Source organism: Capricornis sumatraensis, chromosome 2, assembly GCF_032405125.1.
Source record: "Capricornis sumatraensis isolate serow.1 chromosome 2, serow.2, whole genome shotgun sequence".
Classification (NCBI taxonomy): Eukaryota; Metazoa; Chordata; class Mammalia; order Artiodactyla; family Bovidae; genus Capricornis; species Capricornis sumatraensis.
The window spans coordinates 86,769,843-86,792,319 of NC_091070.1; the positions used below are offsets into that span (position 1 = coordinate 86,769,843).

The window sequence follows — 22,477 nt, forward strand, 5'->3', positions numbered from 1 at the left end:
CCTGCCTTCCAATTCTGCCTGTCCCTCAAGGTCCAGCTCACACGGCCACCACACCTCTGAGGTCTCCCCACCAGCATGCTGCGGTTTGGGACGTGTGGCCGTGAAAGAGGAATGCAGGGGTGGTGGCTGTGTGGTGGCTGGTCCTGCCTGGCTCATACAGTTCCCCTGTCCTGTGTGTGCTGGGCCCAGTGCATCACCGGAGACAGACACCGCCAGCCACTCCACCAGACAGCGAACGTTTAAGGGTCTTCAGCTCTGGACCCCCAGCATCGGTACGTACTAGGAACTCAGCGAATGAATGAGTAAATGCGGAGAAGACACTGACCACCCGGCATGATGTCCCCACTGGAATGCCACCATTCCCTCCTTTAAGCCCTCAGGGTATTTCATCTGCACCTGCCTCTTGTTTTATATAAGAGGTTATTTACAGTCCTGCTTATTTACCCCAACAAGGCTGACCACACTTTGATGTCAGGGTCTGGGGCTCCTCTTTGAATTCCCCTACCTGGGCTGGCATACAGACACCAAGCAGGAAGTGCCGGCAAATGGCTGAGTGAGGAAGAGACAGGCAAGCAGGCAGGGATCCCCGCCAGGGGCGACATGGGACACCAGGACCCTCAATCTGACACTTGTTCCCTCCCTGAGCCGAGTTCTACTGAGTGAGAAAGGGGAGAGCTGGTCCAGCTGACCAAGCAAGGCAGGATCCCGCTGCATGTGGGGGCACAACCTCTGGATACCCAAGGCCTGAGGTCCCCATTTCCCAGCTGTGTGAATGGGACAAATACATTAACCAGTCTGTTCCTTGGCTTCCTGTTCCACAGAATGAAACATTATAGCAACACCACCATATTTAGTTGTCACAAAGATTCAGCCAACACACATGAAGTGCTCTGAACAACACTCAGTAAACAGCGAGTTCTCAAGAAATGCTAGCCATTATGATCACCATCCTCTCATCTCCATCCAGCCCTGATGCCAAGGCGATGAGACTGCAGGGTCCTATCGATGGTTTTGAGTGGGTGAAGGCTGGGGTTCAAGGGCTCGTGAAGCAGAAAGGAAGCCGGGCCTGTCCACACCCGAGTCTCACCATGAGTCCTTCGTGACTCGTCGGCTGACTCGTGCCCCCATCCACATCTTCCCAGCAGAGGGGCACCCCTCTCTGTCCACCGGGCTTGGAGGCTGTTCCTTCATTTGGAAGAGACAGCCTCAGAATTCCTGACCCTCAGACAAGAGGCTGAGGGACAGGGCTGCAGGCCGGGAGGATCGTGCCAGTCGGGCACTCTGCCTTGGGGCCAAGTTCAAGGACATGCTGTCATCCTGGTCTACACAATCTCAAGGGGAATGCAGAGCGAGCACCCACCCAGGACAACTTTCAGTCTGAACCACAAAGTCAGGCAGTGGGGTTGCCAGGTCAAGCAGCAGCTCATGTCTGTAGACTGAAAGGGCTGCCGTGGTGGGGTCAGAGGGGTCATCCTCCAAAGCAGAAACCGCAGAGTGAAGTTCACAGTCACGGCCTTCAGGTTAACGTGAGCTTCCAGCCTTCAGCATTTATGTTTAATAACTCCATTAGTCCTTTCACATTGTAAAATAATACCATGGTGTATGTTCCCAAAGATGCTAAAACAGACCCCCCAGTCACATTTCACACTGCCCACTTGTCAGGGTTTTTAAGCAGCTCCCACACTCCAAATGATGCCTCTTCATCTGATGCTATCAGTCAAGGACTGGGAACAACTGGGAACAGAAGCCAGGCCAAGCCACTCTGATTCACCAAGTCTGGATATTAGTTCCTCCTCTCCCTGAGCCACAAGTCAAGCCCCAGCTATACAGGCCAGAATAAAACCAAACTCACATTTTTCTAAAGCTACCAGACCAACTCAGAAAAAAAAATGCCCCTAAATGAGAACTGAACAAATATTTCATTTGTTCTGAGCCCTCTGGCAGGCCCCACACTGAAGCCAAAAGATGCTCCTGGATTAGAAAAGCAAATCTCCCAGGAATCAAACATCTGAGGGAAGGTTGTGGAAATGATGGCCCAGCCGCTCCAAAACATCATGAGATAATGCAAGATGATCAATGAGACATCTAAGCATGGAACTGTGTTTACAAAATAACAGAAGATAGAGGGGAAAACTGAATATGAAGTATTATCTCAAAGGCAAAGCACAAATATATGTGCTTGATCCAAAGACATCAGATGACCAAGATAAAACAGACACATTTGTGTTAGGGTGGAGGGATTATGGGTAACTTTGTATTTTTTTTTTTAATTCCTTATATGGTACTCTTTTAAATAAAAATGACATCACTGTCAGATGAGGTGCTCAGATGAAATCCAAGTAAGTGTATCTGAAACAAGTCCCCAAAAGCTGGGGGCTGCAGTCTGCAGCGCTGCCCATGGCTTTGCATCAAACCACACACGGATGCTCGCCGACCACAGACCCTTGTGTTTCTACAGCACAAGGTTCAGGGGATTTTCCTTCACTAATGCCTAACCGCCTCCCTGGGGAAACACACGCCTGGCCCACAGCTGCTTTTCCTGCCACCGCTCTTCTCAGGCTTCCCATCCTGTGGGTGACCCCAGAAGCTATGTAAGCAGAAACCTGATGGGCTGTGCTGGGCGGATGGTGGGGGCGGGGGGAGCCTCACCTTCAGGGCCTCCTTCCCACACCAAGCGCCAGCCAGGGCTACAGCTAAAGGGGGTTCAAATCATACAGACAAGGAGCTACTTACCCAAGTTATTGTGTGCTGGGGACATCGGATTCGGGGAGAGGTTTGGAGAACCTGTGAGGTAAGACACTGCTGTGAGACTTCAGAAAAGACTGTTGGCCTGGGAGCCAGATGACAGGATGTGTACATCACAGTGGGGCGGGGAGAAAACCCTGGGCTGAGCCTCCACGGCCCAGGAGAAGGCCGAACCTCCTATCTCCTTGCCTGTGCACTCCCTTCCCCGGGTCCCAGCTTCTTTATCTGTGCAACCAATAGATGAGAGGGTGACCTCGGAGTCTCTTCCACAACTAGAGGGTTTGATGCGTCTAACCAAGCCTGCAGCATGCGGCTGCTGCGGTCCCAGCCTGCACACACAGATCCCACATTGACACGCCCTGTTAACTGAGCCCCACAGAGGGACAAAAGGAGCAGGGAAAACCCTCTCCCCAGCTGATCCAGGCCCCCAGGAGCGAAAGTGAAGCTTGCAGCCGCCCAGACCCCTCTCTGCTCTCAGAGCTCAGGGTCTGCAAATACCAATGCAGGCATTCCCAGGTTTCAGGAAACTCACCAAGCTGCCTCAGACACCCCACAACTCAGCAACCAGACTGACATTTTATGTAAAACATGATGCTACACATGGGGAGAAGTCCCAACTACCCAATTCTTCCTACTCTATTATCTTTACTCATTACTCCCCGTGGGTGGGTGGGTAAGGAGCACACAGCATCAGCCTTCAGAAAACCAAGCTATCGCTTTTCCAAAAAGCAACACAGGGCTGGTCCCTCCATCGTCCCTGCACCAATGGGGCTCCAGCTCCAGAGAGTTGTTTGTTTACTGACTGACAGTCCTTTGCACCCAGATCCACTCCCTGAAATCTCCAGTCCTCACCACTGGGCCTTCAGCTTAGGCTGCCTTGAGCTGTGAGCGGGGGTCTGCTCCTGCCCCTCAACTCAGCTGTGACCTCCCTGAGGACCAAGGGGGAACCATGGGTTTCTGTCTCACCCCTCACACCCAGTCTTCTGGGGGATGTGGAAAAGTCACAGAAAAAGCACAGCTTTCAAATCTTCCATGGTATCTGGACATGGCACCACGTAGCCATAGGTCTTTGGCAAAGTGGTTCAAACACTTTGAGCTTTGATTTTTTTCCCCTCAGGTATAAGATGGGAATGACACCATCTACTGTGTGATGCGTAGAAATGAAGCGGAATGGTGCACACAAATATGCCTCCACCACGGCTTGTACACAGGAGGTGCTTAGTAAGCGTTGGTCTCCTGTTCCAGGCTGGTCCAGTCATGGAGGCCCAGGAAGTGGGACCTTCTCTCTGGTCTAAACAGACACGCACACATATCTGGGGAGACACAGGGCTGGACAGGGAGAGCCTTGGGCCCCAACTGAGATGCTCCTCCCGTCTGCTGGCAGGGAAGTCAAGCCCATGAGCAACTGGACTGGTTTGAGTGAAGAGCGGAGAATAAACAGGAGACCCCACCCACCCACCCACGGGCTGGCTGGGGTCCACAAAGCCCAGGGCTGATATTCAGTAAACATTCATGTCCACAACAGGGTCCTACAGGTACACTATGGGAGGAGACGAGGAAGGGAGGACAGAGAAACGAAGGGGAAGACACAAGAGCCGAGAGGGTGAAAAGGTGGCTGCCTGCCCCATCTAAGACCTTCTCCTCTGGCCTGTTTGCACAGGCAGACTTGGTGTTACTGTGCTTTGCAGATGCTACTTTGTTTTTTTTACAACCCTCAGGTTTGTGGCAATGCTGCATCCCGCCAACATACTGGCACCATTTTTCCAACAGCATTCATCGGCTTCATGTCTTTTGTCCCCTTCTGAAAATTCTCACAATGTTTCTAATTTTTTAATCATAATTATATTTTTGATGGCGATCTGTGATCTTTGATAGTTACTACTGCAAAAAAGATAGTGACTCATTGAAGGTTCAAATCATGGTTAACACTGTTGGGCTATCAAGTTTTTTTAAATTAAAGGTGTGTACACTACTTTTTTGGACATAATGCTATTGGCCACTTAACAGACCAAGACAGTGTAAACATAACTTTTACACATACTGGGGAACAAAACATTTGTGTGACTTGCTTTACGGTGGTTATCTGGGTGTCAAACCACAGTATATCGAAGGTTTGCCTGTAATCCTTCCATAAACCTGAAGAGTAGCGAGGAGGGAAGCAGGAGAAGAACACAGCATCTGCAGAGGTGCTGTCAGGGGGCTGGTTTCCCACGCCAGCGTTTAAAGCTGCGAGCTTACGGCAGGCGCTTGGCATCAAATACAGATCTCCAGTGCATTCTGACTGGGTTCACACCGTCATCCACTCATCAGCGGTATGTGGAGGCATGGGACACAATGCCCAGGCTATATATCAAGTGACCACGTTTACAGTAAGCACGCACGTCCCCTGTATCCTTCTTTCGGGAACTGCACTCTCTTCTGGGCTATGTGCAGGGCAGGTGGCCCCGCCACATCGGACGGCTCTGCGTACCCAAGGCATGCCTGCCGTCGTCGGAAGGGAACATCTGCTTGGCTCCCTCCTCCTCACCCAACCACATGCAACCCCATGCACATGCGATGTGGCAGCTGGGGTTCAATTCCAGAAGCTGCTGGTCTGAGGCCAATTTGGTCCCAGAACAAATGAGGCGGGAACATCTGGAGATGACTGGGCTGAGTGCCTCACGGCAGGAACACACAGATCACGTTTGGGCATCACAAAAAATTAGATGCTTCGGGGCCTTGCAAAGGTCTTGCCTCTGTTCCAGCGCTCCTGAGCTGTTTCAGGTGATGAAGCCCACCCTCCATCACACTGCCAGCAGCTTCTCATCTGCTTCCAGCCTGCAGGGGCTCCACGTCAGCCTCTGGCTACACCTGAAGCTTTGAATGACTGGCCCTCCTATCTCTGGAGGAGGATGCTCTAGCCACACGGAGCTCTCACCCACTCCAGAACTCACCAGCTCTCCTCCCCACAGCCCCTCATGACTCTGCCTGGCACACTGGTCAGCCTGTCCTGGCAGCCTGGCCAAGCCCTATATACCTCCAAGACTCAATGCAGGAAAAACCTACACTGCAAGTTACTGCTCAGTCCCCCAGCACTTTGTCCCAGGCTGGCCGGCACAACCCTGTTCTGTGCCACATAGCAGCTTCCCTCAGGGCAGACATACAGGAGACAGCACGGTGACTGTGGGCTGTCTTGTTGGTCTCCCCCACACACCATGAGCCACTCAGGCTCCTCCTCTATCCCAGATCTGGGCCCATAGTGATTGCTCAGTAAATACTGGATGGAGGGACAGAGAGAAGGATGGAGAGAGAAAGTGTGGAGAAGGGAATACAGAGAGCGAGATGGAGGAACAGAGGGAAGGATGGGGAAGGGCAAGCACTCAGGACTAGGAGCAGAGACTCCACAAGACTCTGACCTGCATCCATGCTGTGGTTCATCTGGTGGTCACTGGTCTCTCCATCTTCACTCAGGTAGCCTGGGGGTGGGGTTTCTGGGAATTGGAAGGAAGGTGGTTCATTACATGGCCTCTCTGTTTTGGCTCTTGAGCTGCCCTTTGCAAACTCACAGATTCATGCCACTACGCCGGGGGCGGGAGCCTCGGACCCCTGGCTCCCGCTGTCCTTGTGCGCTCATCCTCCCTTGTTCCCACCTGAATCACTCTGGACTTTGTTCACACTGTCTGACTCCCCGTCTGAAGTGCCTATTTCTACAGCCTCTGTGGCACTAAACTTCGCCCCATCCCTCAAGACCAGGTTTAAGCCCACTCCACTCCACCCCCGACCCCAGCAGTAGACTCACCTGTCTCTGAGGGCAACTGCCTCAAAACACCCTCTGGCTCTACCACCTACCCTCGTACCAAGATCTGCGGCTCCTGAGGGGACGTCTCACGCGGGATGCAAACTGCGTGAGAGCAGACTGCCATGCATTCCTCTCACTGAGCCCCAGGCCCTGACTGACGTCTCTGCTTTGCTGAACAGAGTAGGCAACCCACCCCCCAGGGACCAGAGCTACCTGAGACGGATGAAAGACCGGGGCTGTAAAGCAGGTCCTTCCTTAACGCTCTGACCCTTGCACACAGCCCGCGGTCAACCTCAGCACGGGGAGCTCACTCGAGACCAAAGGCTAGTCCAAACTAGACGGCTCCGAAAGGAACACGGCCCACCTCTGCCCCAGCTACCCTAGTGCAGGGTCTGGCCAAGCACTGCCAAGCAGTTTTCCTGGACTCCTGGAGTTCTGGTGATTCACACATTATTTGCATGTAAATGACGGGCTTCTAAAAACATTTACACTCTGACAGCAGAGCCCACTTCTCCCTTTAGAGTAAAACCTCCCACCGGGTTGGAACCCTCCCAGGCCTTTCTTACAGGGCCCGTTCTCCACACACTGCCCGGCCCTTGGCCCCAGCTCGGCCCACTGCCCCTGCAGCCCCCAGACCTTCGGGTTCGGGGATCCTGCCTGAACTCCAGCCCCGGGGCCGGGAGGGTGGTGAGAGAAACACAGCCTTGCTATTTCCGCTTCCAAAATAAATGACTGCACCGAGGCCGAGGCCGGGCGGAAGGGTCACGCCGCCGCTCCTCCATGCCAAGAAAAGCATCATTAGTGAGCGGGGAGCCAAGGCCACGGGTCCTCTCCCCACAGGGACGCGGGTCTGAGTCAGGGGCCTCGGGCCAGCGGGTGTGCAGAGAAGGGGTGACGGGCCCGTCCTGCGCCCGCCTCCGGGGCTGGCTTGCTGCTCGTGGGTGCCTACCTGGAATATTGCTCTGGGGCTCGATGCCGGCAGGGAAGTTAGTGTTTTCGGGGATGGAATGGCTGTAGTCGTCCAGCGGGGGGAACTCGGCCGGGATCTCTGTGTGGCGGGGCACCAACACAGGCGGTAGAACTGTGCAGAGGAGACAGAGCGGAGGAGGGTCAGGGCGGATGCCAGGCTGGACCTAAGCCCCAGTACCCCCAAATGCACCAGAGGCCCGCCCTCAGGAAGAAGAGGGGGCGGGCGGCGGGAGGGGGAGAGGAAGAGGCGGAGGAGAAGGATGCCCGGTAGACACCTGCGGACCCCACAGAGGCCGTACCTGGGGTCTCTACCCTCTGATAGTGGTAGGGATTCACGCAGACCTCGTCCTTCTTCATGTTGAAGGCGAACTCACACAGCTCCATGGCCCGCAGCTCATGGTGGCTGTGCAGGTCGGGCCATCGCCACAGGCGGCAGTAGATGACATGGGGGAGCCCCTTCCGGTGGGACACCTGCAGCCGGCCATCCAGGGACCTGCCAGGATAGACAGGAGGAGCAGAAACCGACAGTGAGGGGATCCGGCCTGCCTCTGCCCCAAGTCCAGCCCACCGAGCTCCTGGGAGCCTGGCAGAGACTCAGAAAGCTCCCCCCACAACAAGCACTTGTCTGGCTCGCAGGCAGAGGGCCTGCAAATCAGAGAAGCTCTGGGCGTGCTGGAAGGGGTCCAGGAGAAGAACAGAGGCCCACCCAGCAGGCTGAAGGCTCCTGGGCCAGCAGAGCAGACCCCGGAGCCGCCAGGCTGCGGGATGACTACCCTCCCCAACCTTGAAGGGAACGCCACTGAACTGTGCTCTGCAAAGGCCAGGCGAGGCGGAGGTGGGCAGAGGGGCCAGGGCTGAGCTAGAAGACGGGAGCTCTTCAGGAGCCGACATGAGGACCACAGTGATGCCACCGAGGAGGATGACAGCACGCAGCCCGTCCCCAGCGGCTCTCCAGGCTCACCCAGTTCCCTCCTCATACACAGGAAAACAAGGGGGAAAATCCGTTTCAGCTGGGGTCTGTGATGAGGTGGGGAGCGAGGGAGGGACATGAAAGGGAACTTGAACTGGTCAGGCCCTACACAGCAGGCCTCTCAGGAGCCCCTTTCTGTGTGCGGGCTTCTTGCCGGTGGCCCAGGCGCCCCGTCCACAGCTGTCCCCTAGCTCAGAGCTCAGGCCTACAAGGTCGTGTGTGAGCAGAGCTGCGACCCCACTCCAGGCCTGGTTCTGCCTCAGTCCCCAGCCCAGCTCGGCCCAACCCACCACCCACGGCAGTGTCCTGTCCCTGTGCAAGCCATGTCTTCTGTGGTGACTTGGCCTCTGAGCAGTTGACCTGGTGCCCACCGCATCCCCCCGCCCAGGCTACAAAATGTGGTCCTTGATGGACCAGTGGCATGTGTCCATAGGAGCTCTTCTAAAAGGCAAAACCAGAAAGCCTACCCCAACCCATTATATCAGAATCTTCCTCTAAAATCCCCGGGTCATCGGCCCAAAGGAAAGTTGGAGCAGTGCCATAGGCCATGACGATTGGGGAGCTCGAATGGCAGGAGCACCATCAGCCAAGGGGCAGGTGGGAGACAAGGGGCTTCTGAAAAGATGCGAGACTTCAGGGACAACCAGGATTAGACGGGTGAGGAGAGTCCATACACACAGAATTCTTTATCAAGGGATTTCCCTGGTGGTCCAGTGGCTAAGACTCCATGCTTGCAATGCAGGGGGCCCGAGTTCAGTCCCTGGTTGGGGAACTAGATCCCGCATGCCATCAACTAAAGGTCCTGCATGCCACAACTAAGTTGGTGCAGCCAAATTACAAAGAAGAAGGAAAAAAAAACGAATGCTTTATTCTAACAAGTATTTCACGAGCTCCTACTTTGTGTGGCACGAGGGATACAGCAGTGAGGGAGAGAGAGGAAAAGAGGCCACAAAGCAGTCCCGGCTTCCATGAGCTTCCATGGGCAAGGCCAATGTTAACCTACTAATCAGGTCAGCGACAATGACAAGCAAAGAGCAGGGAGCTGCGAGCGCATATGACCCTGGGGACGATGCTTCACTGAAGGGCGAGACAGGGCATCTCCGAGGGGATGGTGGTTGACCAGAAAGTCTAAAAGGCAAGTAAGCAGACAAAGGGGGCTGAGAGGAGGACATTCCGGGGAGAGAGAGAGCATGTGCTGAGGTTCTGAGAAGGCGGAAAGCATAATGGGGAGGGAGACCAGACGGAGGCCAGAGTGCCAGAGAGGGAGGCTGGGGCGCAGGAAGGGCTGCCTCCCCAGGGTCTCAGACTCTGGTTCTGCCTTCTTCCCAAGAGCCACAGGAACCCTCTGAGGTGTGTAAGTGGGAAGAGTGTGTGTGTGCGTGCGTGTATGAAATTCTGGCTGTGGGACAAGCAGACTGGAGGCAGTGGTGGTGGAAGAGTCAAGAGTGGATGAGACGGGGAATTCTCTGGTGGCCCAGCGGTTAGACGACTCCCTGCTTTCACTGCCGAGAGCCTAGGTTCGATGCCTGGTTGGGGAACTAAGATCCCGTAAGCCAAGTTGCATGCCCCTCAGCACAAGAAAAGAGGGGATGCTGATGGATGCTCTTATAGATAGAGAGAGGCCCCCAAAGGCAGTACTGCCCTCCCTACAAGAAGGCTCATCCTTGGACCCCACTGGTCAGTGGGCAGGTCGTTTCTGATGGCTGGGCAGGGCTGGTGGAGAGGCATTTAAAGCTCTCTCTCCCTGCCCCCATTCGACTGAGGGTACCTGTTTTCCTGAATGAATGGAATTTATGGACACTGTGAGGGAGGGGCCTGCCAGATGCCACCAGAAGTACCAACCAAAGAGACAGAAACAGGAATCCAGGCAAACTCTCTGAGTCACTGGCCCAGGGGGAAGGAGGGACAGGGGTCAGAGCCGGGCTATGGCACAGGGGCTGCCGGGGAGCCGCTGACTAAGGGCAACTCCAAGGGTGTAATTACCTCCCTCCTGTGGGGCCCCACACCAAGGAACCCCAACAGCCCCAAAACAGTAATTAGCAGGCAGAACGAGAGAAGACAGCCTGGGACTCGCCCCTGAGACGTGGAAGGCAGACGGCCAGATGTGGAGTCATGAGACCTGGGGTCAAGATGAGGTTCTACTCTTCCGCCTGTAAGACCCTGGGCAAGTCTTGAGGTCTCTGGGCCCCTCAGTTACCTCATCTGTAAAATGGGAACATTCTCCCCCTACTGCTGCACTTGACCTCACGCAATTTTCAGTATCCACTCAAAAGTGCTTTCTGGGGGCTTCCCTGGTGGCTCAGTGGTGAAGAATCTGCCTGCCAATGCAGGAGACACAGGTTGACCCCTGATCTGGGAAGATCCCACGTGCCACAGAGAAACTAAGTCTGTGCATCACAGCTATTGACCCTGTGCTCTAGAGCCCGGGAACCACAGCTGCTGAGCCTGTCCACCCCAACAACTGAAGCCTACACGCCCTACAGCCCATACTCTGCAGCAAGAGAAGCCACTGGAATGTGACGCCCACAGTTCAGAGTGGCCCCTGCTCACCGTAACTAGCAAAAGCCCACATCCAGCAAGAGAAGCCACTGGAATGAGATGCCCACAGTTCAGAGTGGCCCCTGCTCACCGTAACTAGCAAAAGCCCACATCCAGCAACGAAGATCTAGCACCGCCAAAAATAAATAAATAAAATTATTTAAAACAAAGTCCTTGGTGAAGTACCAGCCAATGAGTGTTATTCTTCCACACCACGACGGACCCTCTCCAAAGTCAGCCCTGGATAAGTGAGGTGAGCTGTGGGGCTGAGGGGGAGAAAAAGGGGAGTGGGAGGTGACTGGTGGGGACAGAGAAGGACTTAGCTGTTCCTATTGTCTTGAAAAGCCACTGTGTGCCCACAGACAGGGACGTGGCCACATTCCCTCTTCAGTGTTTGCCAAAATCCCCCGAAGAGAGACAGCTGAACACCTGGAGTAGCCTCCACATGGAGAGTCCTTGGAGAGATGCTCAGATTAGCAGGAAGGAGTGAGGCTGTGCAGGGAGTCCCCCTTCCCCACCCAGCTGATAGAAGGCGCTTTTTTTAATGCAGCACTATTTACAATCGCCAGGACATGGAAGCAAGCAAAACGTCCATTGGCTGGAGGACTGGACAAAGAAGAAATGGTGTTTATATACAACAGAGTATTACTCAGCCATAAAAAAGAACAAAATAGTGCCATTTACAGTGGCATGGATGGGCCTAGAGATGGTCATATTGAATGAAGTAAGTCAGACACAGAAAGACAAATATTCTATGATACCACTTATACATGGAATCTTAAAAAATGATACAAAAAACCCATTTACAAAACAGAAATTTAAAAAATAGTAATACAGGGCAGGAAGAGGGTGCTGGTGGACAACAGAAGAGAAGGGTCCCCCTTTCCAGGGGATGGACAACCTGAGGGAGCGAGCAGAAGGCCACGTACCCGCCAGCCATGCACGGGGCCTGGGCCTCAGCAGGGAAGGCGGGGACAGGAAACTCTGGGTACTCCTTGCGCAGAGGGGTGCCCACATGCCACCCTAATAGCCTAACCCCCAGGACCCCTAACAGCAGAACCAGAGACCCAGAGTGACCCAGGGCCCCACACCTGCTCGGGGGCCTGCAAAGCGCAGAGTGGGCAGAAATGGGAGGCCGTGGACGCACAAGGCCTGCACATGCTATGTGAAGGTGCAGCCCTCATGGGTTTGGGTAGTTGATGGCGGGGAAGGAGAGTCAAGGAGGGCAGAAGGCACATCACACTGGCAGGCAGAGACCTCAGCATCCTGACTCCTCATCCGACCCCTTCTGGGTCACATGGGTTGTTTTTTTCTCAGGGCCTAAGGATCCTGGCTGTCTACCTGCAGATAAAGCTCCAAACATAAGGGGAGGAGCGAGGAGAAGGGGATGGTGATAGATGGGAGGGGGCGGGAGGTGGGGGGGGGGGGGCCAAGGGATAGAGGATGGGAGGGAGGTGGAGGAGAGAGAGGAGGCAAGTGGTGGAGGGTGGGAAGGAGAGGGATGGAGGAAGGGGAGGGGAGGAAGAGGAGGGGGAGGGGAGGAAGAGGAGGGGGAGGGGAGGAAGAGGAGGGGGAGGGGAGGAAGAGGAGGGGGAGGGGAGGAAGAGGAGGGGGAGGGGAGGAAGAGGAGGGGGAGGGGAGGAAGAGGAGGGGGAGGGGAGGAAGAGGAGGGGGAGGGGAGGAAGAGGAGGGGGAGGGGAGGAAGAGGAGGGGGAGGGGAGGAAGAGGAGGGGGAGGGGAGGAAGAGGAGGGGGAGGGGGAGGGGAGGAAGAGGAGGGGGAGGGGGAAGGGGAGGAAGAGAGGGGGAGGGGAGGAAGAGAGGGGGAGGGGAGGAAGAGAAGGGGAGGGGAGGGGGGAGGGGAGGAGGGGCAGGGGTGGGAGAGACTAGGAAAGTCTTTGGTCAAATACAACAAACTGGATGGATGCATTTCTCTCTGTCCTGCCCAAGCCAATGAGTAGAAGAGCAGATCAGACAAAACTGGAAAGCAGCTGGCCAAATGGGAACAGACTTAGCAGAGTGACGCGAGCTGAGACCAAGCATCATCAGAGGAAGCCAACAGAAGTGATTCCCATTGGGCCTCAAAACCTGGGAAGACTCAGGAGTTGGAGGCACCACACACATGTCAAGACTCGGCTGAGAATAGGAAGATGGGGCTCAAGTCTGCAGAAGAGGCTGGCAGGTCCCAGCTCCTTCCCTGCCAGCCTCCCCACAAACAGGACCTCCCCAGGCCTGCCAGAGACAGGTCTGCTCTCTGTGGAAACTGATCCAGACAGCAGGGCTCTGGATGGGGTCACAGGGCACAGCTGGGGGTGAAGTCAGACGAGGGTTAGAGCAGGATTTCATGAAGGCTCCCTTGTTCACCAGGCACCCAGGACACTAACAGTGAGGCCCGTGCCCCCACTCCCACCTGTAGAGGAATTAAACAGCTCAGCCCAGGAGAAAAGGCCTGCAACACTGACATCTGGGGATCACCCAACAAAACGACCCAGTTCCCGCAAGCCTGCCCTGCAGGGAAGCCCATTTGCCAACAGGCCCCTCCCATCGCCATACACCAGCAGGCACTCAGCTTTTCAGGGCCGCACTCTCTATTAGAGACGCACATCCGGAATCCCCACGGAGACAGACTTAGTAGGGAAGAAAAAAAGAAGTCTGAGACAATGTAGGGAGCAGAAAAAAAACTTCCAAACAGAATGAAACAGAACAAAAACTACTCTCAGGGAGACAAGTCACAGGAATCCTAAAACAGGAACATTTGCAAACTATTGAAAAACATTCCTGGAAATAAAAAATAAGAATATTCATTAGAAAATCAAGAGAGACTGAGGTTTTCACGGACTTCTTGAGTTTTTAAACTACACACATGAATTATTTCAACGGTATAATTTTTTTTTAAACCAAGGAAGGTACAATAATCAAGGCACAGATCAATGGACACTCGTAGAGTCCACAAACAGCCCATAGATAATGATCCACTGCTTTCTGAAAAAGGTCCAAAGATAATTTAGTAGAGAAATGAGAGACCATTTTCAACAAATGGTGCCAGAACAACAGGCCGGCCATATTCGAGGAAAATAAGATGCAATCTACACCTTGTACCTTATACAGAAATTAACTAAGGTGGGTCATAATATAAAGCTTTAAACTATGCAACTTCTGGAAGAAGACAGAGGACAGCATCTTTGTGGCCTTGGGATGGGCAAAGATACTACATCAGAAACATATTCCAACTTTTTTTAAAGTTGACGAACTGGACACCATCAAAGCCTAAGCCTCTGGTCTTTGAAAAGACCCTGTTAAGAGAACAAAAAAGACAATCCACACATTAGGAGAAAATATTTGCAAAGAATATATTTGATGGGGCTTCCTTTGTAGCTCAGTTGGTGAAGAATCTGCTTGCAATGTAGGAGACCCCGGTTCAATTCCTGGGTCAGGAAGATCCCCTGGAGAAGGAAATGGTGACACATTCCAGTATTCCTGCCTGGGAAATCCCATGGACAGAAGAACCTGGTGGGCTACAGTCCATGAGGTTGCAAGAGTCAGACACAACTTAGTGACTAAAGCACCAACATATTTGATAAAAGACCTATTTCCAAAACACATAAAGAACTCTGAAAACTCACTAATAAGAAAACAAACAACCCAACAATTAAAAAACAAAACAGGTAAATGACTTGAACAGACACTACACAAAAAGATATAAATGTGGCAAAAAAAAAAAAAAAGAAAAAAAGAGGAGGATGAAAAGATGCCTGACATCACTAGTCATTAGAGAAGTCCAAACTAAAACAGTGAGATGCCACTCCATCATTACTAGAACAGCTGCTACTGCAACGACTGCCACGTCCCGGCAGGGCTGCGGAGCAACTGAAACTTCTTATGTTGCTGGTGGGAACGTAAAATGGTACAACTACTGCGAAAAACAGCTTAGAAATTTCATAAAAGTTCAAAATATAAACCCACCATGTGATCCACCCGGTCCACTCCGAAGCCTTACCCGAGAGCAGCGAAGGCGTCTGTCCACACAAACACGTGTGCACGAGTGTTCATCCCAGCTGTATTCATAAAGGCCCCAAACTGGAGAGGACCCAGTGCTTCTCAACAAGTGAATGAACAAACAAACTGAAAGAGCCATGCGAAAAGTCTAGCAACAAAAAACGAACCATTGATACGAACAACATGAATAGAAGGACAATCATTCTCAGTGAAAGAAGGCAGGCGTGATTCTGTTTGTATAACATCATATACAGTAAAGTCAAGGGACAGTGCCACCTTACATCTGCATGACAGCAAGCAGACCCACGGTTGCCTCAGGATGGCGGTTGGAGGGGGATGGGATAGGGAGCTTATCAAGGAATAAAGGTGATGGTTGGTACCTTGACTCCTGGCGGTAGTTTTTTTTTTTTTAATTGAAGGATAATTGCTTTATAGAATTTTATTGTTTTCTGTCAAACCTCAACTTGAATCAGCTATAGCTATACATATATCCCCTCCCTTTTGAGCTTCCCTCCCATCTCCCTGCCCAGCCCACCCCTCTAGGTTGATACAGAGCCCCTGTTCGAGTTTCCTGAGCAATAGACCAAATTCCCATTGGCTATCTATTTTACATATGGTAATGTAAGTTTCCAGGTTACTCTTTCCACACATCTCACGCTCTCCTCCCCTCTCGCCAAGTCCATAAGTCTGTTCTCTTTGTCTGTTTCTCCACTGCTGCCCTGTAAATAAATTCTTCAGGACCATTTTTCTAGATTCCGTATATGTGTGTTAGAATACGATATTTATCTTTCTCTTTCTGACTCACTTCACTCTGTATAATAGGTTCTAGGTTCATGCACCTCATCAGAATTGACTCAAATGCGTTCCTTTTTATGGCTGAGTAATGTGAGTTTGAGTGAACTCCGGGAGATGGTGATGGACAGGGAGGCCTGGCGTGTTGCGATTCATGGGGTCGCAAAGAGTCGGACACGACTGAGTGACTGAACTGAACTGAATATCCATTGTGTATATGTACCACAACTTCTTTATCCATCTGTTGATGGGCATCTAGGTTGCTTCCACGTTCTAGCTATTGTAAATAGTGCTGCAATGAACAATGGGATACGTGTATCTTTTTCAATTTTGGTTTCCTCAGCATATATGCCTAGGAGCGGGATCGCTGGGTCATATGCTGGTTTTATCCCTGGTGGTGGTTCTGCAGGTATATACACAGGTCACAATTGACCACACTGTACAGTGGAAAAACATGCAGTTTGTTGTATGTCAAATATACTACAATTTAAAAAAAAAAAAAAAAGGACTTTGGGGCTTTGGACTGGGATAAACCTGGATTCAAATACGGACTCTCTGGTCAATAGCTGTGTAAACTTGATCAGATTGCTTAATGTCTTGGTCTTAATGATCTTTCATCTTAAATAAGCCCCTTTCAGCAATCCAGCATTGTTGGGAGGACTAAATGACATTGCAGGGAAAGCTTTCGGCGAATAGCTAGGACATGGCGTCAACCCATTGTCATTTCTGTAGCATCACTATTACTACCCCCATCACTATGACAGCGCCCGGAGGAGAAAGGTCCCCAGGAGGAGCTCGAGTTGGCAGGCCCCGCCCCTTCCCCGGGCCACCTGGGCCCACAGCGAGGCCTTGGGCAGCCTGCTGCTTCCAGTCTTCGCAAGACTCTCGCGCTCCTTATCTCAGAGCAGCCTCACCGAGATGCAGCTGGGTCATAAGGCAAGTCTCATAATGGTCCCGCCTCACTCCATTGAGAGGAAAGGTGCCCCCACTCCCAGGACCACACAGCTGTCTGCACCCAGCTGCAGAGCAGGTCTCCTGGCTGCCAGGCCAGGCCTGATGGTGGGGAGACATCACCACTCTCTCCAGCTCCTGAGCCCATGACCACCGGTCTGGCTTGGCAGTATCCTCAATAAGTCACCTGGGACATCCCTGGTGGTCCAGTGGTTAAGAATCTGCCATCCAGTGAGGGGACGTGGATTCAATCCTTGGTCGGGGAACTAAGACTCCACGTGCCATGGGGCAAGTAAGCCAGTGTGCCACAACTACCGAGCCCATGTGCCTCAACTAGAGAGAAGTGCACAGACTGCAACGGAAATCCCACGTGCCACAGGTAAGGCCCGTGGAGCCAAATAAACACACAACAAATATTCAAAATAAGAAGCAGTCATCTAGTTCATGGCCCTGCTTCTGGGCAACCTCACGGCGAGGAGGGCATCTCATTCATGTCCTTTTATGCATCACCGACTACTCCTTTGGGCTCAAGGCTGCACAGAGCTAGCCCTGGTATTCTCTCCCTCTGTTCCACTCAAAACCCCCAGTAATGCTCACCAAAGGGTTAATAGTGAACTGGGAGTTTCAGCCACTGGATCTAATTTAGTCCACGGGTCCGGTACACACCCTCCCAGCCTTACAGGGCACCGGGCCCATTTTAAGTAAATCCAATAAATAAGTCTTAATTCTGAGCTGATGTTACCATAAACACGCTCCACTGCAGAAAAGGGTCTATTTCCAGCCTGCCCCTCTCTCTGACCCAGTCCTTTCTCGGCATGGCCCAAGACCAGCTGCTGGGGCTAAGAGCACAGTCCGCCTCTGGGCTGAGGTCTTGTCCCACACCCAGCGGCTTCCTGATGAGAGACCCTCAAGAGTTTCTCCAGCAAGCTCTCAAGCTCCTCTGACAGAGGTTTTATTCCTTAAATATATTCTTCACCAGCTGAACCATTTCCTGTGGCAGGAAATTAGGTTTCCTCCCATTGGCTCCAAGTGGGGCCTGTAAAGCATCCCAGAATGGTGGTGGGGGCCACAGCCAAGGACACGGACATGCCGAAGTCCAGAGCTGATGGGGAAGCGGAGCCCGCCAGTGCATTCGGGCAGAGAGGCAGGCCCGGGGCCCACACATCCCTGTGCCCAGAGATCTGTGACCCACAGCCATCTGGGGGCCGGCATGAAACCGGCAGACTTGGACACAGGGCTGGGAGATCAGGAGCAGAGCACATAGCTCCAGAAACACACCGGGACCCAGTCGCAGCACGAACGGTACGCGGGGCTGCACGTGCGTGCGTGTGGCTCAGCCATGTCCAGGCCTTTCCGACCCCATGGACTGTCGCCCGCCAGGCTCCTTTCTCCACGGGATTTTCCAGGCAAGAATACTGGACTGAGTTGCCATTTCCTTTTCCAGGGCATCTTCCCAACTCAGGGATCTAACCTGCACCTTTTGCATCTCCTGCATCGGCAGGCAGGTTCTTTGCCAGCTGAGCCACCGAGGAAGCCCGGGCACACTGCTACTGTGTGAGAATACAAAGATGGCTCAACCCCAGTGCATCCTGCCTTCCCTGAGTTTAGAGAACTAAAGGGGCTTGACCAAGGTCGTGTAACTTGTACAGGAGCAGGGCCAGAACTCAGAGCCAGACCCGGGTGCAGAAATGGAGGGTGGGGTAAACAGAGCTTTTTCCCATGCTGTCCCATGCTCCCTCCCTACCAGGGAAACTGACTTCTTATCCATCTTCAAAGAGTTACTGAATACCCACCAAATCTCAGGCACCAGGGCAGAAGTAGTGAACAAAAAGCAAATTTGTTAATACTTCAGGTGAAGCATGTTTTACTTAAAATACATACACACAACTAAACTTTCTAGCTTCTTCCAGAGACCAGCTTTTTCTTTTTTTTTTAAATTTGCTCACTGAGTAGTAACAGTTCCTTTGGTTCCGCCTGGCCTTTGAGCACCAGTGGTCTGCTCCGAGATCTGCTGCTCTGCCTCTCCTTCATATCTAAGTATCAGAATGTTCTTTTCCGTCTCCCGTGCCAAGGATGGCCCAGGACAACTGTTTGACAGAGCATCAAATATGCTGCTGCTGCTGCTGCTGCTAAGTTGCTTCAGTTGTGTCCAACTCTGTGCGACCCCATAGATGGCAGCCCACCAGGCTCCTCTGTCCCTGGGATTCTCCAGGCAAGAACACTGGAGTGGGTTGCCATTGCCTTCTCCAATGCATGCATGCTAAGTCGCTTCAGTCATGTCCGACTCTGTGTGACCCTAAGGACAGCAGCCCCCCAGGCTCCTCCATCCACAGGATTCTCCAGGCAAGAACACTGGAGTGGGTTGCCATTTCCTTCTCCCCAGCAAATATGAAAGCCCCGCAAATAGTCCTGCTGAGAGGGCCAGTGGATTTAGGGGTTCACCCAGGATTCTCTCCCATTGCCAAAACCAGGACTTCCCTGGTGCTCCAGTGGTTAAGACTCTGCCTGCCAATGCAAGGAACATGGGTTTGATCCCTGGTGCAGGAAGATCCCACCTACCAGGAGCAACCAAGCTTGAGCACCACGACTACTGAAGCCCGAGTGCCTAGAGACCACGCTCTGCAAAAAGGCACTGCAACGAGAATCCCTCACTCATCGCAACTAGAGAAAGCCCATGAGCAGCAACAAAGATCCAGTACAGCCACAAACACACACACACCCACACACACACAGACACCCACACACAGACACCCACAGACACCCACAGACAAAACCGAAGCATCCTCTGTTCCAGGCAGAAATGCCACACAGGGGTCAGCTGTCGAGCTAAGGTGACAAATCACAGAGGTCTAGCATTTAAAGAACGAAGCGCTCCTGGCCAGCTAAGCCCTGGCCAACTGTCCACCTGAAAACCCACTCTGGAGAGCTGCAGACAGCTGGGGCTTGAGGACCTTGAGAGCAGCCTGGCCAATTCCTTCCTTCTGTGGTTGAGGAAACAAGCCTCATAGATCAAGCACTTCAAGGTCACCCAGCAAGTGAACACAGAGCAAGAAGGTGGTCGCCCAGCTGCTGTTTCACAGCAGCCAGAACTCGCTGCTGATGCAGTCTGAAAAACATGAGTCCACACTCGCCCTCAGTAAGCTGAGTGCAACAAAACATATTAATAATTTTTCTTTATTGCATTGAATCTTAAGTTGCCCGGAGTTCTCAATCTTCAGGATGACAAATATTTTTTAAAAACTGGGCCTGAGCACTTGGTCTAGCTGAAGGATGTGCACTATAATTTCTGTCCCATCAGTGCAAGCTTCTGAAAGTTACATTAGAAGAACCTGTTACAAACAAAAAGAAATTTAGCTGTATATTGAATCTGCTGCTGCTGCTGCTGCGTCACATCAGTCGTGTCCGACTGTGCGACCCCATAGACGGCAGCCCTCCAGGCTCCCCCGTCCCTGGGATTCTCCAGGCAAGAACACTGGGGTGGGTTACCATTTCCTTCTCCAATGCATGAAAGTGAAAAGTCAAAGTGAAGTCACTCAGTCGTGTCCGACTCTTAGCGACCCCATGGACTGCAGCCCACGAGGCTCCTCCATCCACGGGAGTTTCCAGGCAAGAGTACTGGAGTGGGGTGCCAGTGCCTTCTCCGGTATATTGAATCTGCTATTCCCCAAATCTTTTCAAAGTTTACGTTGGTTGTTAGAGTTTAAATAAAAAGCAACATTTCCAATATCGGCTCCTTCTTTTCATCTGGTGCCACAAAGGAAGAATCTGGTACAGAGAAGTGGGGGGGTGGTCCCCAAGTAACTGAGGTTTCCCTGTAACCCCACCACAGCGACCACACGCTCCAGCCCGTTTCATAAGTGTCCTCAGCAAGTTCTGTTAAGTACACTAAGCACATTTTTTTTTAATGTTCCAGTTTAGGTTGGCCTATGAAGAGCTGAAAACAGAATTTCACAAGCCCTGATACCAGTCACTGAACTGCTTCACCGAGAACAACCCAATTCCCATCTGAACTTACCAATGGGTAATAACTGGTGCTTCAGGCTGCCACACTGGGGGACAACCCATCCCATGCCAGGCTGAAGCCCCCTGTGCTGTGCTCTGGACCAGAAACTGGCTCTCACTCCTCCCGCCCTGGACTGATGTCTCCCCTCCCCGCTGAGAGCTTTCCAGAGTGGCTGGCTCAGATCCGGGACAAGTGCTCCAAGCAGATAGGGCCCGAGTGTGAGCCCCAGAGGCGTGAGGACCCCCTGGGCAAACCCTGGAAGGAAGATCTACCGCGGGGGGGTAGATCCCACAGGAAACACATTATCTAGACCTCAGGGCCTCCCTCCTCCCAAGGGCCCCAGGATGCGCACAGGGTGTGCATTTTCTACAGAAGAAGGAGGCTGACCTGGAGAAAGTTCACTTCATTACAATCATCTGTAAAACACATGTACACCAAGAATCTTGCAACATTGGGCTGTGAGTAAGGGAAGCCCAGTCCCCTCCTCACCCCAGCTGCTCAACCTCAGCTTTCCTGACATTTGGGGACAGATCACTCTATGTCGGGCTGGAGAGGAGCCGTAGCTGTCCTGTGTGTCACAGGATATTTAGCAGCATCCCTGGCCTGTACCCACCAGATACCAGTAGTACCTCACCTCCCAGCTATAACTAAACTCATCTCCAGATATCGCCAAAGGTCCCCTAGGGGGCAAAGTCGGTCCCCTAGGGGGCAAAGTCACTCCCCTAGGTTCCTTGAGAACCTGTGGGCTATGGAAATACTCTGGGCATGGGCACAGGTTGGGGAAACAGAAGCAATCTCCACCTCAGAGCAGGTGTCAGCCTGGCACTTCTCATTCATCATCTCCCTGGATACAGGGATTCTCTGGGGTGGGTCTCCTCAATCCCATTTTACAGGAAAAAGATTCACATGACATTGAGTGACCTGCTCAAAGCTGCCCAGATGAGCAAGAAGTGGTGCCTGACTTTGTAAGCTGGGATCACACCCCAAACCCAGCTCCCTGTGCCTGTGATCATTCTGTCTGCACCAGAAGTTCTCTGCGGGACTGATGAGATTGGGGTCATGGTGCCCTCCCGTCCCCCTCACCCACGCAAAGAAAGCAGTTACATCTTGGAGGGAGAGGGGGAGAAGGAGGACAGGATGAAAAGGAGTGTTTCATGTGGAATCTTTCTATTTCACAGCTTCGGTGTTCAGAAACCGTTCTTTTCCCTCCAAGAACCAACTTGACAGGGATTACGTTTTTCTCCGCAGGATCACAGAGGCTTCCCACTGGAAAAGGAAAACGTGACAGAAGTCTGGGTTGGTCTCTGGTTACCGAAGTACGGAGGAAAGAATTGTTGCCAGGCTTCACGGAACTTTCTGGATGGCCATTTTGCTCTGCCAGTTAACATTCACTAAGAATGGAATGAAGCCTGAAGATCATGTATTTAGTTTATTTTTAAAGAGATCACTCACAGAATACTCAGGATACTCATAGCCGTTGGCCATGTTCTGATGGGCTTAAGGCAAAAAGTACACTTCAGCCCAGCTTTTATTAAAACCCCTACCCCGAAAGCTCACTTTGTAAAACACAGGGAGTTTGAAATGGACTTGTTAGTTCAGGTGTGTTTAGATACTTCTCATTCGACTGGGGGACTCTGGCCTCCGGTGGCCCTGGCTCTGCAAGCGGCATGCTATTCACACAGCCCACACTTAAAGGGTCCTTGCTTCCAAACTGCTCTGGAGAAATGGATTCGTTTG

The 22,477-nt window shown here is 52.5% G+C and overlaps 1 protein-coding gene across 6 annotated transcripts in view; it reads right to left on the bottom strand.

Moving 5' to 3' along the window:
* Positions 1 to 22,477, bottom strand: part of SMAD3 (SMAD family member 3) — a 127,085-nt gene that overhangs the window by 19,397 nt on the left and 85,211 nt on the right. For 3 of the 6 annotated variants that reach the window (XM_068964438.1, XM_068964434.1, XM_068964436.1), the window contains 4 exons: positions 7,792 to 7,985; positions 7,473 to 7,604; positions 6,141 to 6,215; positions 2,734 to 2,784 (listed from right to left, as the gene is read on the bottom strand). In XM_068964438.1, the coding sequence (XP_068820539.1) occupies positions 2,734 to 2,784; positions 6,141 to 6,215; positions 7,473 to 7,604; positions 7,792 to 7,985 (452 nt within the window). Of the gene's footprint in view, positions 1 to 2,733; positions 2,785 to 6,140; positions 6,216 to 7,472; positions 7,605 to 7,791; positions 7,986 to 21,369; positions 21,393 to 22,477 lie in introns of all 6 variants that reach the window. The other 3 variants (XM_068964437.1, XM_068964439.1, XM_068964440.1) reach the window with 3 other exon arrangements.